Genomic DNA, 17226 nt, shown 5'->3' with positions numbered 1-17226 from the left:
TATAAGGTGACTGTCTTCATTTCTGCAAGATGTTAGGGGATAAGGCTCAGCTTGGCACTTCTGGGCTGCATGCTGTAACTCTGGGGGGTTGGTACTGGGTCACAGCTTTATTCTCTGGCCCCTTGTGGTTAGCAACCTCCTTTACTGGAGGGGTCGAGGTATTCTCTGTCTGCTGGCCACAACACTCCGATGGGGGATGCTGGCCACAGAGTTTCACTGGGCCAGTGGCAATGGGATCTGTGCTTGCTCATGCATGCCAGCAGCCACAGCAGCATGTCAGGGTGCACACATATCAGCTGGGGAGGAACTTTCCTTCCAAGTTGAGGAGTGAGTGGGAGGCAGGCCAGTATGGGAGAAGCAGCAACTAGAGAGTCATGTAGGCAAGAGAGTTCTCTTCTAAGAGAGGAGACATCCAGACTTACTCACATCCAGGAAAGTAGCTAAAAGAATTGGACAGATTAAAATTGAAATAAATTGAGAAAAGTTAAGTGAAGCAAACTCCCTGAGGATATAGAAAGGGATGAGGTCAAAAGAATATGGAGGAGCAAGGATGTGGAGAAATTTCTTTGTACATTGCGGGTAGAACTATAAAATGGTGCATCTGCTCTGGAAAATAATTTGGCAGATACTCGAAAAGTTAAATATAGCTTTACTGTATGACCCAGCAGTTCCACCCAAAAGAATTGAAAAGAGGGAATTAAACAGATACTTGTACTTGTGCAGTGGTTATTACAGCATTGTTGACAATAACCAAAGGTGGAAACATCCCAAGTGTCCATGAACAGATGAACTGATTTTTAAAATGTGCTGTATACATATAATGGAATATTATTCAACCATAAAAAGGAATGAAGTTCTGATATGTGCTACAACATGGATAAACCTTGAAAACATGCTAAACGAAATAAGCCAGACAAATATTGCATAATTCCACTTACATGAAATATCTAAAATAGGCAAATTCATACAGATACAATGTAGATTAGAGGTTACCAGAGGCTGAGGGGAGTAGGGAGTTATTAAGTAATGGGTGGATAATTTCTTTTTGGGATGGAGGAAGTGTTTTTAAAATGGCGGCAATAATTCATAACACTATAAATGTAATCAATGTGACCGTATACTTAAAAATGGTTAAAATGGCATATTTCATGTTATATGAATTTTATCCCAATAAAGTTTTTAAAATGTAATGCCAGTCATAAAATATGTCATGATTCAATTTGGTCAATAAAATATTCAAGTGTTTTATTTTTAAAAATATTAAGGAATTAGCACCGAGCAAGACAGGGTTCTCTTCCTCTGAGTTGGGGGCATAGGTGAAGTTGTGTACAGATACAAATAAGATTGTCCTTATGTGATGGTTAATGTGTCATCTTGATTGGACTAAGAGTTGCCTAAATGGCTGGCAAAACATTATTTCTGGGTGTATCTGTGAGGGTGTTTGTGAAGGAGAGTAGTATTTGAATCAGTAGGCTGGATAAAGAAAATGGCCCTAACTGATGTGGGTGAGCGTCACCTAATCCCATCATGGCCCTAATAGAGTAAAAATGTGGAGAAAGGGTAAATCACTCTGTTTGACCTGAGACATCCATCGTCTCCTGCCCTTGGAAATCAGAGCTTCTGGTTCTCAGGCCTTCAGACTCTGACTGGACTTGCATCATCAGCCCCACCTCACCCTCCCATTCTCAGTCCTTCAGACTTGGACTGAATTATACCACTAGCTTTCCTCTTTTCCCAGCATGCAGGTTGGTCATATCTAACCAGTATCTCATTGGTTCTGTTTCTCTGGAGAACCCTGACTAATACACTTTGTCTTCATGGACATTAACAGAGTTCCTTACAGTCTCTATTTCCTTTGCTAAACAAGAGTCAAGCTCCTCTGCTTGGGGTGGATAAGGATTGGTACAAATTTAATAAGGAACTGGAGGAGAGCAGTGAAGGTTAAGAATGGCCACTAAGGGGATGGGAGAGGGAGATGACCAAGGATAACAAAAGAACAGTTGAGGTATTCTACTGGCCAGCTGCAATTGGTACACTGCAAATGTGTGGTGTTTTATCTTCATGGTTTCTTGATTTTTTTCCGCAGCTGCACTAGGTAGAGGAGTTAGAGAAGCTGGATTGCTGGACTCATCCTGGATGGGGGGTTTGTGGGATGGACACTGCAAAAAGCTAATGGCTTAAGAGGGCTATTTTAGAGGGCTAATAAAAGAATGGTTCCCAGGCCAATCATCAGGTTCAGACTTGCTATGAAAAAGGAGTCAGAAAGGGACTGATAACCCTGGAGACAGTGGAGTTGACATGAAAAAGTGGGTTTAATGAGAGTGAGGAGTGAGAGACAGAACAGGATATTGGGCTTTCAACGTTGCAGAGATAGGACTTCTTTAGTTGACGACATGATAAGAAGAGGTTGTAAAGGTGAAGGAGAAATTGTAGGAATGTTTGGTGTATTAAAGTAGACCAACAGATATGACAAGTAGTGTATAATGGCTTAATTATAGTAGAATTTTATTTCTTGCTCCTACAAATAGTCCAAGGTAGCTAGTGGGGATTTTCTGCTTCACTGTCATTCAAAGACCCAGGTGAAGGAGGCCTTGTTATCAGTTGAATAGCTTTCAAGATCATCTGGGCATTGACGTAAGTTAGCATAAGGAAAAAGAGCAAGAAGCCTGTGCAGGTAGTTTTATGAGCCTGAAAGAGGCATGCATCATCCCTTCCCATCTCATTGGCCAGAGCTTAGTCACATGGCCACACTAAGTTTCAAAGAAGCCTGGGAAATCTGTAGTTGTGTGTCCTGCAAAAAGAGCAACCAGCAGCTCCCTTTTTAAAAGCATTTGTTGTTTTGATGCTGCTGCTCAGTTTAGTTCTTAAGTCCAGAGATAAATTTTGAAAAGACTAACAGTGAAAGACCCTTCACAGAATTACAAGAAACTATTTTAAAATTCAGATGGAACAACAATAACAAAAAAGCTCATATAGCCAAGACAATCCTAAGCAAAAAGAACAAAGCTGGAGGCATCATGCTACCAGACTTCAAACTATACTACAAGGCCACAGTAACCAAAACAGCATGATATTGGCATAAAAACAGACACCTAGACCAATGGAACAGAATGGAGAACTCAGAAATAAGACCACACGTCTACAACCATCTGATCTTTGACAAACCTGACAAAAACAAGCAATGGGGAAAGGATTATCTATTTAATAAATGGTGTTGGGAGAACTGGCTAGCCATATGCAGAAAACTGAAACTGGACCCCTTCCTTACACCTTATACAAAATTAACTCAAGATGGATTAAAACCTTAGATGTAAAACCCCAAACTATAAAAACCCTAGAAGAAAATCTAGGCAATACCATTCAGGACATAGGCACGGGCAAAGATTTCATGATGAAAACATCAAAAACAATTGCAACAAAAGCAAAAATTGACAAATGGGATCTAACTAAAGTAAAGAGTTTCTGCACAGCAAAAGAAGCTATCATCAGAGTGAACAGGTAACCTATAGAGTGGGAGAAAAGTTTTGAAATCTATCCATCTGACAAAGGTCTAATATTCAGAATCTACAAGGAATTTAAACAAATTTACAAGGGAAAAAAAACCATTAAAAAATGGGCAAAGGACATGAAAAGACACTTCTCAAAAGAAGACATTAGTGCAGTCAACAAACATGAAAAAAGCTCAACGTCACAGATTATTAGAGAAATGCAAATCAAAACCACAGTGAGATACCATCTTACATCAGTCAGAATGGCAATTATTAAAAAGTCAAGAAACAACAGATGCTTACAAGGTTGTGGAGAAGTAGGAATGCTTTTACACTGTTGGTGTGAATGTAAATTAGTTCAACCATTGTGGAAGACAGTGTGGCAATTCCTCAAAGATCTAGAATCAGAAATACTTTGATCCAGCAACCCCATTACTGGGTATATACCCAAAGGAATATAAATCATTCTATCACAAAGATGCATGCACATGTCTGTTCATTGCAGCACTATTCACAATAGCAAATACATGGAATTAACCCAAATGGCCATCAATGATAGACTGGATAAAGAAAATGTGGTACATAGACACCATGGAATGCTGTGAAGCCATGAAAAGGAATGGGATCATGTCGTTTGCAGGGACATGGATGGAGCTGAAAGCCATTATCCTCAGCAAACTAATGCAGGAACAGAAACCAAATACTGCATGTTCTCACTTGTAAGTGGGAGCTGAAGAATGAGAACACATGGACACAGGGAGGGGAACAACACACACTGGGGCCTGTCAGGGGTAGGGTGGGGAGAAGGAGAGCATTAGGAAAAATAGCTAATGCATGCTGGGCTTAATACCTAGGTGATAGTTTGATAGGTGCAACAAACCACCATGGCGCTCATTTACCTATGTAACAAACCTGCACATCCTGCACATGTACTTAAAATAAAATTAAAATTAAAATTAAAAATTATTTTGATCAGCTGAAGAAGACTTATTTGACAATCTATGGGAGGTTTTCAATTCTAGCTATATTTTGTAAATCTATTATTTTTAAACATCTGCCTAGTTTCATCTCTATGACCCAGTTTTCTCATTTGATAAAATGGGTTTTACTTATTTTCCTTCATCAGAAATGTGTTTAAGGGTTTTTTTGTTTTTTGTTTTTTGTAATACAGACCCTTTATCACTTACTTTGTGCCAGCAGAAAATATTAACTAACACTACGAAATACTCATGAAGTCACTGAAAGCATTAGCCCTTACAGTGAGCCAAAATGGATTTTGTATCCGATTTAAGTGCAAAAGCCATTTTGCTTGTGACTGTTACTTCAACAAATGAAATAAAGACATTTGAGCCACACAAATAGTTTCCCTCTGAATAAGCTGCTCAGTGTTCATTTTTAAATAAGGTGAAGCCTCCCCAAAGTGTATATTATCCACTCTAAATTTCCCACCAATAGGAAGGCAAGGCAAGCACAGCCATCAGCTGAGAGTCATTGGCTGGGAATGTTGAGCCCATAGTCACTCCACCCACAAGGAGCTGCTGACAGGGGGTGGGGCGGGGGTGGAGGCATGTGAAAGATCTGTACAACAAAGAGGAACTTCTCTCCAGAAGATACTTTATCCCAAGAGCCATGTGATAGTATTCAGAAGGCCTTGGTGTAAACTTGAATAGTTCACCATCTTCCTTTCCAACCTTATATGGAAATTCTTCCGAAAATAAACCCTGACTTGGTGGGGAAATGCTGTTTAAAGAAACATGGTGAATTACTACAAAGCACTAGGTGTGCCTCAAAATGCTTCCTCCTCTGATATTAAGAAGTCTTATCACCAGTTGGCTCTGCAGGTGCACCCAGACAAGAACCCAGAGAACAAGGAGGCATCTGAGAAGAAATTCAAACAAGTAGCAAGAGGCCTATGAGGTCTTGTCTGATGCCAGGAAATGAGTATGACAAATCCAGAAGGAACCGAACCAAAAGGGAAACGGAGGAGATGGCAGAGACAAAAAACATTTGGAGGAAGAATTATGCATTCTCAGGATTCTCAGGAGATAATTTTTCCATTGGCCTTGTGGGTAAAGCCAGGAGATTCCACTCCTCCATCTTTAATGTGACTCCCATGTTGGACACAGGATTTTCCATTTTCGTATCTCTGGGCTCCAGAGCAAGTACCCCTACCTCTGAGACATTTGAACCCTTTGTAAGCAGCGGAATGAGAAACTTCAGACTGGTCACCACTTGTAGCCAGACAGTAAATGGCAAGAGAGTTGTTACAAAGAAAGTGCTGGAAGATGTGAGGGGAAAGAATGAAGCAGAAAAAGAAAGACTGTTTCATGAGATTCCTCCACATCATTGGTAAGAAGTTGCCACTGTGTTCTTTAACAGGGAGATTTTCATATGAGGCTGGGGCGTTTTGATGCTTATGAAAGACTGAATTGGAATTTGAGAATGTGTTGAACGAGAATGGACAGAGTTCAGCTTAGTTCAAACCTCTCATTTCACAGAGGAGGGGGATAATGTGCCTGATGTTGCCTAAGAACCTAGTAAGTAGTGGGGTAGAGCATCCATCCCCGGTCTTCTGATTCTAAATTGCGCCTCCTTTCCCTTATGCACCATCTGGGACAGTAGAGGCCACCACCATAAATATGGCCTTCCCAGTCAGTGCAGAGCCCTGCCATCATAAATTCCATTGACTTCTCTTCAACGTTTTTTCCTGCCCTACCTTGTAATTGCCTAGTTGCCTGTATTGATGGCTACTGTTTGTCTCTTCCTAGGCTCTTTTCTCTTTGCTGTTTCCGTTCCTACCTATTCTTTTTTCCTATACATTTCCCATGGACCATATCACAAATAGCTTCAATTCAGTTACCTAGGTATAGATTAATGTTGGCAGAGAGAATGAGTGAAAAGTAAATGGGTTAAGATCTTTATATGCTTTTAAAATTTATACTTTTTTTAATTTTAATTTTTTAGAGATAGGATCTCACTATGTTGCCCAGGCTGGCCTTGAATTCCTGGGCTCAAGCAATCCTCCCACCTCAGCCTCTCAAGTAGCTGGGACTACAGGCATATACCACCAGACCCAGCTTTTATATGCTTTTTTCAATAGCTAACATTTATTGAGTGATCAGTGCATGTCAGGAATTCTACTTCACAAAAGTTATCTCAATAATACTTTCAGCAGTGAAATACGGTAGTTACTTTCCCCCATCACATAGATAAGAAAATGAGGCTTAGAAAAATTCAGTAATGTGCCCTAGGCCCCACTAATAAGCAATAAAGTAGTGTCTTAGTCTAAATCACATGCTTAGCTAGTGAGCTGTAATATCTATGCATCCTACTCATTTATTTTTAAATCTAGATTCTTGCCATCATTGGAAATTTAAACCTATCATCTCTAAACTCTACTTCCATGAATGAGTACTTGCTGGAACTTAATAAGTATGTAAACATTTTTTATTGCCCAACAAAAACCTGAAGGTTACTTTTACATGAAGACACAATCAATGTGAAAGTTTTACTGACACTAACAAATGATTATCAGTTAACACACAATTCCCAAGACATGAAATATCTTTTTGTTTTGGACCTCATCATGATGTACATGCAAAATCTTGGTTTTGTTTTGTTTAGCTTGAGTTGGTCACACTCCAACCCCTTCATTTATGTTAATACACAGACTGGGATCCAGAGGAGTTGTTCCTTATGGAAAGTTAGTGATAGAGTCTGCATTAGAACCTGTCTTCCAGTTTCCAATCCCAAGCTCATTGTAGTACAGCATGCTGTTGGCAGAATTTGGATTTCACTTGCATCCCATGGAAGTTATGTATCAAATTATTAGCTTTCTTAATCAGGGAACTTTCCCGTGTGTACAATTTTTATGAAACGAATGTTTTATGTAGTCTTTGAACTTTTTAATCTCAGTGAATTTTCTGAGCCTAAACAGGAATATGCCTACATCTTTCTGGCAAAGGGGAGCACACTGGCAGAAAGGAAGCAGAAGGTGGATTTGGAATCAGAACACATCCCATTTCTTTCAAAGCCTATCCATTTCCACTTAATAGTCACTGAGAACCTCCTACATGTCAGGCACTGTGGGTGGTGCTTTGCATCCATCATTTCTAATCTCTAAAGTCCTTCATGGGTTTCCATCTTAAGGTGAGGAAATTGAGGCTCAGGGCAGTTAAGTCCCCTACCCAGGGTCACATAGCAGTTTCTGGAGACAGGATTCAGTTTGCAGCTTGCCTGACCGTAAGCTTCACTTTCATTATGCTCTATTCCACTCTCATTCCTTTGAGCTGCTCTAGTCAGAGTTTAAGAGGAATGTTTGGTTGTATGTATGAATTAACTATATTTATTTTAACATTTCTAAAATGAGGATTTCCAGATGGAGCTTTCTTTTACCAACCCTGGTCTGAGGTGAACTGCAGTGTGTCTACTGAACAAAGGGAAAATCAGGCTGGAGCATGAAACATGATTTTTCCATTTTGTCTTAAGTAAAATCCAAATTTCAGCATTTTTCACAGGCATAGTTGGCTTTTGACAGAAATGCTGAGTTGTCAAAGGACTTTTTGCCAGCAAAGGTTTTTTAAAAATTCACTTTGAGTTAGTCGAGGAAGTTTTCTTGGTGTATAGAAATGAAAGCAGTGTCATCTCTTCCTGATGTCTGTTTAAAACATGTAGTAAGTGAAGTGTGAGCACACGACAGCCGAGGAAAGATAGAGGGCAGGAGGGCTTTGCTGTTCAGTATAACATTCCGAGCCAGTGTGCAAGACACAGCGTGAGCTTTAAGGTCACATCTAATTCGGTCTCTGACCTCACAGTGTCTTCAGCACGGCTACTGTGGTTTCCAGGGGCCAGCGGCTCCTCTGCCAAGTCTCAGACGTGCAGGTTTCACTAATCGGCAATCTCTAGGATTACTACTTGGCTAATAGGAAGAAAAGTACTTTAGGATTATTGAGTCAATTCCTTTGTCCCTAAGGAATTTCCTGCTCTTGTACTATGAATCAGCTGCTTTTTAATGTTACAGTCTCTCACAAATTAATGTGAGACATTTTGTGTTCTGTAGCTGACAGAATAAAGATTTCCCAAACTCGAAACCACCATAGACCAGGGAGAAGTAATTCCTTGTTCTGCTCTGGTTCATATTAGGTGGGTGACAAGTAAAACGAGGATCTGGTCCTGTCGAGAATGATGGAAGGGATAATGACAAGTGATTGTATAACTCATAGCTCAGGGAGCATTTGCAAGAGCAGTTTCTCATAGAATCTTGTCAGAAATCCCACCAAGGAGGAAAGAGAAGAGAAGGGACTTGCCTAAGGTCACAAAGTGGGTGTTTCTTCAGCCGCCTAGCCTGCTGCTATTTCTCGCACACACTCAGGAATTCAAAGCACATCTTCTTTCCAGCCTGGCAAGCAAGGCACATGAGAGTTGGAGGAGCTGCCCTGGGGATGGTGTGGGAGGGAGTCTGTTTTATGTAGTTGCAGCTACACACGGTGTCCCCATGTCTGTCGGTCAGTGGAGGAGGTAGGTACAGAAGTATGTGGGTATAACCATGAACAGAAATGTCATGACTCACCGACCACGCACAGCTGGTTTAACTCTTGAATCCAAGTCACCTAAGAACCAGCTCAGGTTCTTAAGAGACACAAGGTCCCCACAGCAAACAATAACAAAAATAATGTGGCATTCAGCATTCTTCTCAGTGCTTCCTTTCCAAAAGTTTCAAACCACTTTGCATATTTGGGATCCCCATCTCTTTTGTGAGAAGCCTGTTTTTATTTCACCCAAAGTTTTGTAGTCTCTCCAAAATACCTGGAGTGCAGCATACCTGACTCTGCCTAAGGGTGCAGGGAATGGACTCTGAGCAGAACAGGGAAGGGATTTTCGGCTGGGAGGGCCCGGGCCCTACCCCTCACTGCCTTATTTGGAAGTTTGAGAGGGAGTGTGGTAGAGAAACTCATCTTGGAGAAGTCGATTTTTGGGTTGAGGAAGGATGGTTCCCCCTTTAAAGGGCAGGAAAGTCTCCCAGAGGGTGAGTCATTTTTCTAATGCCCAATGTTGCAATTGTGAAGACTCCAGGAAACCCAAGACTCTAGTCCCCATAGGACCATCTAAAAAACATATATTTAAGTATCAAGAGAAGCAGAGGGGGATTATAAAAAGAACATTGACTTTGGCTGCAGGTATATGAGAGTTCAAATTCTATGCACGCCTTTCCTAATTTCTTGATCTTAGAGGGTGAACTTCTTGCTTGATCCTTGGCTTGCCTGTAAAATAGATATGATCATCTCTGCCCATTGTAATTTACAGAGTTGTTTTAGAAATTAAGTTCATGGAAAATTCTGCATAAACTTTAATAGATTTTATAAATGGAAAGTGTCATTATTCTTTTCAGAAGCAACATCTTTGATCCTTAAGGGTACATGCAGTAAGCTTGCTATCTGCTTTTTAAGATGTGATGTTTGTGATAGGATCCTGAAAGCAAGATCAGCTATGGATTGTGTTTAATGCCAAAATATAGCTAAAAGATGTAAGATAAAAACAGAGGATTGCATTTTTTCCATTTTGGCACTACTACAAATGTTATATTTTTAGCTTGGGCACAACTGGTACGACTTTTACTTCTGAACTTCCTTTTTTCTTCATTATCCTTGAGCTTTTGGACTCACATGTTGGCTTTACCTTCTGCTTCCGTTATAGGAAATTGATGGAAAATCCCTGCTATTGATGACAAGAAATGATGTGTTGACAGGACTTCAGTTAAAATTGGGGCCTGCTCTGAAAATCTACGAATATCATGTAAAACCTCTGCAGACAAAGCATTTAAAGAACAACTCTTCATAGTACAAATTGGGGTCTTCGACCTCAAAAAATACATAATGACATAAGTTAGTTTCATGTGATGAAACTTTGTAAACAGAATACATACATGTGTATATGTAAAGAATTTCAATCAAATGAAACGTTATCCTATTGGATAGACTAGGCAATTCATCAGCTGACCTGAAATCAGCCAGCAGGAGCAAGGACAAGATGCGCACAGGGTGATTTTCCTCATGGAGTTTGTCAAATAGAACGATCTTTGACATGATTAGACACTCCTCCCCACAAAGGCTTTGAAATCATAAGGATTTTCCTCATGTCTTTATAGATTGCTTTCCCAAAATCTTTATAAAAGAATTTAATTGAATGACCATCTTTTGGTTACAGATGTAGGATGAGTAAAAACAAGAAAATTGGGCGAGGAGGGAGAAAGACGAAAGGGAATTGCTGTCTCCCTTGAATTCCTCTGCTCCTTAGAGCTTGTGTTACTTGGATGGAATTGCCGACACCCTTTTTTATAGAGGGTTCTCCACTTGACCTTATTAAGGTTTTATTGGGATATGCTGCAGTGTTTGAAATGAACATGCATCAGCCCCTTCAGGAGCAGAAACATAGCTCTGAAAAGAGAAGCTCCGTTGTGTACTGAGGATATCCATCCATATTCAGCTAGCTTTCAAATGGGGTAATGATATTTTCTGCATAGATTTTCTTTTAAATTGGTTCTTTGTTTCTGAAGAAAGGATTTTTTTTTAACTTCATGGTTTTATTTATAATAATTTGTTTCTGAAGAAGTTTGCTGAGAGTTACAGGTCAAAAAGCCTTGTTACTAGTACAGAATATTTTTTTATATATTCCTTCATGATGGTGTAATTTTTTTAATTGTCCTATGCTTTGTTCAGTTCCTGGGTTGAGTACTTGTTTTTAAGAGCTTGGAAAAAGTGGGCTTGCTACATCTCTGTTCAAAGAGACATTTGTTCAATATCTGTGTGTCAACGCCTTGTTGAATTGGTGCTTTGTGTTTGCAATAAAGCATTGCTTCAGTTTCTTGCCAGTGTATCTTTGATCTTTTCTGTTTGGTTGCTTCTTCAGTTGGGATTAAGGATTAAGGTCTCCTGGAAACCAGGGAAAGAAAATTAAGCATTTTGGGGGGAAAAAACTTTAAGGGTAGAAACTATATAAATCTATGTGTGGATTTATCTTCTTTTTAAAGTGAATCATTCAAGTGGATCTCATTTCTTCTCTCATCCCCAATTTTAGGTATTATTTTAGCCAAAGATTTTTTTTGTTTGCTGTAGGCCAGGGCGGGGTCATGATTTTTTTGAAATTCTAATAAAAGCTACTGACTTTCTCTGCAGACAGAAGCTCACATTTCCACATACAAAACTTGCAGAGAGTTGGTGGACTCATAATTTCCCTCTTCCTCCTCCTCAAGTTAAGAGTTCCTATTTTAGAGAATACCATAATTCAGTCCCCTGTGGAGATAATTTCTTGAAAGAACAGAAAGTCTGAAGATGACAGTGAAAAAAACACAGGAAGTGGTATAGATAGTAGGTGGGTTTAAAAATGCATTCCAAATTAATTCAATTATAGAGCGTACGGAGTATCTGAAATTTAAGTAATGCTTTGTTTTCACTGTAAGTGGGAAAAGTGGTTACAAAAGAGACTTTTTTTTATCTCCAAGTTACCACAGTCTACCTAAGACAGAAAACACAAGTAAAAGGCAAAATATATAGTTAAGTGTTGTGAGGAGTGATGGAGACAAAAAGCGAGAACGGCAGCTGCTGGAAACCTGGATAGGAAAGAAGGGATTCCTGGATCAAGCAGAAGGAAGACGGAATGAGGATCTTGATGAAAACCTCTGTGAAGGAGTTTTCTGCAGTAAAATCATGATGATGTTTGACCCGTCTCTACCTCAAAGGGATAGTATGAGGTATTTCTAAGCCTTGCTTTTGTTCACCCACCTGATATGTTCTGTAGTCATTTGGAATAGGTTTGGTTGTGAGTGATGGAAACTGTCTCTCCCACACCCACCAATTAACAAACTAGATAGACACCTACTTCCCTCTCATGTAAATGTCCAGATAGCGGGACCAGAGGTGGTGCGGCCCTACATGATGGTAAGAACACAGTTTCCACCTGTGTTTTTTTTTCCATCATGCATGACATCCATTCCCAGAATCATTTCAGAAGTAGATGCTATTTTTGCCATCATCATTTGAATTCCGACCAGTGGGGAGAAGAAAGGGGAAAGGAACAGAACTTCCTTTAAGGATACTTCCAAGAAATTGTACCTACTACTTCCTTTCATATCTTGTGGACTGGAAGTCAATCACATTACTTGAAATATTTCATGTTTTTATTGGAAACCATGAGCCCAGTTAAAATTCAAATTTCCATTATTCTGTAGATAACGGAAAACGGATATTGAAAGACAACTTGCTGTTACCGCTGTCAGTTGACCACTAAACACTCATAGCAAATGACACTAAAAGGGTGTCTTTGGTGGTATTTTTTCTCGAGATTTGAACTTGCGTTCAACTAAGTCAACTAAACCTCAGATTTGGACTCCTCTATGAGTACTTGGGGATGAGGGGAATTGAAAAGCAAACAGAAAAGTCTCTGATGAGAACTTTCAGGCAAAATTAGCAATTTAAAGATAGTCTGCCTTTCCTACACTCAGCATAAAGGCCTAGGAGAGGCAGGCCTGCACACCTTGGCAACAGCTCAAGGTGATTTCATCTCCCTCTATTTAGGGGAAAACCAATGTGATCAAAATAGGCCAAAAAGAGAGGCCGGAAGTACTTGAAATTCAGCAGGTAGGCAGCCTTTCTCTCCAGACAGCTGTAAAAACCAGAGACGTCTGGTTCCTTTTCATATCACACTGGATTTCCGTTCATGTGATCTGGATCTGCAATGAGTAGCAGATACATGTGCTGTGTGGGGAAGCACTTCATGGCTGTGAGTGTGCCCTGATGGCAATATATTTAATGGCGAAGATTTATACGAGAATTGGCAAATGTGGAATTTGATTATTCTCAACCAGAGAAGCAGACAGGATATCAGAATCAGAAGGAATTTGAGAAAGTAATTGCTACTCCCCGCCACCCCTACATTTGAACCTCTGGTTCAGACTCTGCAGAGGAGATTGAATGAATTGATTTAAAGGTGAGGTCACAAACTGGCCACTTTTCAGTGGAATCTAAGCCAACATGTTTTACTTTGGCCAATGTAGTATGTGTGTGTTTTAAAAACCACATTTACCCACTTCTAGTGAGGATGAAAACTCGAATTTGTTACTCTTCCATTCCCTAATATCTTAAAACCAGCAACTTTACACTTACGTTAACGTAACCCCCCGCCAAACACACACCCAACCCGATCTAAACAAAAAAAGCAGAAAAACAGTGAGTTCATTCAGGAATTGAAAATTGCAAATAGATTCAGCTGAAAAGAAAACAAGTTAGCATATTGCATTGGAATGTGCAGCAGACTTGAGCATCATTTTTTATACCTAGTGGGTATGATGAATATGAGGAAAAAAAGGCCAATTGGTAGCAGTCTTTTCTTTCTGTCCTCAACAAATATCCTACGTGAATACAGGGTGGGGTTTGTTGTTGTTGTTGTTGTTGTTTGTTTGTTTGTTTGTTTGAGACGGAGTCTCGCTCTGTCGCCTAGGCTGGAGTACAGTGGCTCACTGCAACCTCTGCCTCCCGGGTTCAAGCAATTATCTGAGTCAGCTCCTGAGTAGTTGGGATTACAGGTACCGGCTACCACGCCCGGCTAATTTTTGTATTTTTAGTAGAGACGGGGTTTTACCATCGTGGCCAGGCTGGTCTTGAACTCCTGACCTCGTGATCCACCCGCCTCGGTCTCCCAAAGTGCTGGGATTATAGGTGTGAGCCACTGCACCCGACCGAATACAGGTTTTTGTCTCTCTGAGATTAGCTTCTGCAGTCAGGGGCACACACTGTCCTTCAGTTGCATTAGTGAAATATATCTTTGGGGGAATTTAATTTGCAAAAGTCTAATGACCCACCATTGCCCAGCCACTCCCATATTTGGAAGCCAAATGCAAAAGGAACTTACTGGTGGTGATTCATCTGTCTTTGACAGTCTTTGTAAATGGGATCTGCAGGGGTCAGGTCTGGGCCCAGAGCCACTAAGTGTTTTCTGGAATGATTTGGAAGATGAAGTTAAATGTTCAAAGAGCTGATTGCTGCAGGACAGATATGCCTCTTAGGAGAAACTTGTTAATTCTGCTTCTAAACCAGGAACAGAAGCCACAGGAAGGAGAGAGCCAGCAATGGATGCATTAATGAACAGCTCGTTAGTTTCATGCTGTAGCTCCGTGGGCAATTAAGGAGTCTGGGTACCATTTCTAGCCAGTCGTGGCAGTACTATAGAGCAAGAAGAAGATTAAAATGATCGCATCCAAGTGATTGGTGAGCGTGGCTGTCTTACGTCTTAGAATCCCTTGGAGGTGGTGAACCCCAAGGAAGAATTGTATCTAGCCTAACACCGGAGCATAATAATGGAGGATCCTGTGGCTAAAGCGAGTTGATATCCCTGCACCTCAGTTAAGTCAGAGTGTTCCTGTCCACAACTGTCTTCAGGGAGAAATCAAGAAAGCTGGGGATGCCAGGCCATTTCCAAATAGAAACTGTGCCCCTCTTCCACAGAACAAGTACACGAGCCAACCTACCACCTATTTTAAAGAAGTGGGAAAGGGGTAAGTAAAGGTGTAAATAAAACTGAACATACTCGTTACCTGCAGAGGATGCCTGATTCAACCAGATAAAGGGAAATATGCTGCAAAATGGTTGATGCTATTACCCAGGCACCATCCATGGGGCATCTTTGGTCAGAGGGGTTAGAGGCCTTAAGCTTCCAGCAAAGTGAGATAAAGCAACCAAGGAAAGTTTTGCCGTGAGGGCCTCCAGCTCTGTTACTGGATATCTGTGGCAAAGTTTTCCAAATTAAATGTCTTCTTTCTGAATCAAAGGCAGCAGAAGCATTCAGCAAATTGTGTTTCATAGCCTTTTTCAATGATTACATTTTATTTTTATGTGCGGAGGAATATGTGATTTGAGAATAATATGATAGATTTCATCAGATTATAAACACATTTTGAGTGCAAGGCAATAAAACTCCAAGCCACCAGCAATTTCTGCCTATAATAATTAGTGTTTGGGATAGTATTCTGTCTGCTATACCTGAACCCAACGACACCAGTTGAGATACACAGTAGGTAGTGGGTGAAGTCACTGAGGTTGCACCAGATAGACCTGAGCTTGAATCCAGTCCTGCCATTTACTTGACGTGGGAACTTGGGTAAGTCATATGGCTCCTCTTAGCCTCAGGAACTTCATCTATTCTCTAGTGCAGATGCGGAAACAGAGCAGAGCAGCACCAGCCTAGCAGTGCCCAATAGAAACAGAATGTGAGCCATTTATATAAATTAAAATTTTCCAGTAATCACATTTGGAAAGGTGACCCAGGAAAAAATAATTTAAATAATATGATTTTAAGCCAATTTATCCAAATATTGTAGTTTTAATATATAGTCAATGTAAAAATTATTGATGATATATTTTGTAAAATCTTTTCATTTGCCTTTGAAATCCAGTGTGTATTTCATGCTTACTGCACATCTCAGTTAGGACAATGTAGCTCAAGTGTATCATTCAGGATTATTTTTAGTTGATAAAAATAACAATGACTTAAGATAGAAATTCTCTATGATGCATATGAGTTGAAGGTAAGCAGTTCAGGGATGGCAGGGCTGCTACATAATGCTTGGGTCTCATTCCTCTTGTGTGGCTCCACCATCCTCAACACATAGTTCCCCATGTAATCCAACGTGGCTGCTTGGGCTTCAGTTATCACAACTGCATTCCAGCCAAGCAAAAGAGGTAAAGAAGGACACCTCGTATGAGAAACTGCGCATAGCACTTTCCCTGACATTCCTTTAACAAGAACTTAGTCATTTGGTGATACCTAGCTGCAGGGGAGGTTGGAACTGTAGTCTTTATTTCAGGAAGCCAAGTATCCAGATAAACAGGGACAGAAGGGTGGATACTTTGGAGAAGCTGGCAATTCTTCTATAGTACCAGTCTCATAAGTTGATGGAGGACTGAAGAGAATACACTGTACAGTTGTTTGTATTACATTAAAAATGCATTAAAAATATGGTTTTATTACTATGATCTCATTCCACTTCAAGCTCAGTACTGTCACAGAATTAATTAATGTATGCTGAACCTAAATACTGCTGATGGGATGCATCCTAATACTGCTAAAATAAAATATTATTATAGGTGGATGAAATGGATATTGGGTGGTTCTAGATGCTTTGTTTTCAAAAGGTCACATAAACCAAAAAAAAAAAAAAGAAAGAAACCTTGCATTATTGAAGCTCCTTGAAAAATTGTTATGTCAAGTTAAGGGGAATGTGCTAAGCAAAATGCATATATGTTTTTGTTGCTCCCCAAAGACTTAGAGAAGCTGGTTTGAGGCATTGGTGAATTCCAAATGGATCCTGTACCCAATCCAAAATGAGTGTTCAATGACATTCAAAATGGTTTTGTGAGACTAATGAAAGGGAGGTCTCTGATACTGTTGTGATTTTAATAAAGGTATATGTGGGTCATAAACAAATAGAAAAAAAATTAATAAAATTGAAAAAAATCTGAGTGGAGCTGCATTCATTAATTTGAGCCAATTAGGTTGACACCAGTCTGCTAAATTGCCTATTTGGGCAAATTTCTATTATGAATTTTTAATGCTAAGGTGACTTCTTGCCACCAGAATGTCTGCAAGTTATTGATCAGCCTTCTGTATGGTGCATATACAGAATGCAAAGTAAGTTAACATTGGCCTAATCCACACATGGTTAAAAAGGAAAACTGTGGAGCTATGCATC

General features: G+C 40.0%; 1 protein-coding gene across 6 annotated transcripts in view; it reads left to right on the top strand.

The window, feature by feature from the left end:
• Positions 1 to 11358, top strand: part of SAMD13 (sterile alpha motif domain containing 13) — a 50127-nt gene extending 38769 nt beyond the window's left edge. For all 6 annotated transcript variants that reach the window (XM_005542890.5, XM_045368232.3, XM_005542888.5 and 3 more), the window contains one exon: positions 10182 to 11358. In XM_005542890.5, coding sequence (XP_005542947.1) covers positions 10182 to 10325 — 144 coding nt within the window. In that variant the 3' untranslated portion in view covers positions 10326 to 11358. The remainder of the gene's footprint in view (positions 1 to 10181) is intronic.
• Positions 11359 to 17226: the final 5868 nt, after the last annotated feature.

The sequence above is a fragment of the Macaca fascicularis genome, chromosome 1, assembly GCF_037993035.2.
Source record: "Macaca fascicularis isolate 582-1 chromosome 1, T2T-MFA8v1.1".
Classification (NCBI taxonomy): Eukaryota; Metazoa; Chordata; class Mammalia; order Primates; family Cercopithecidae; genus Macaca; species Macaca fascicularis.
Note: the sequence above shows the minus strand (reverse complement) of the source record. Positions and strands in the feature narration are given on the sequence as shown.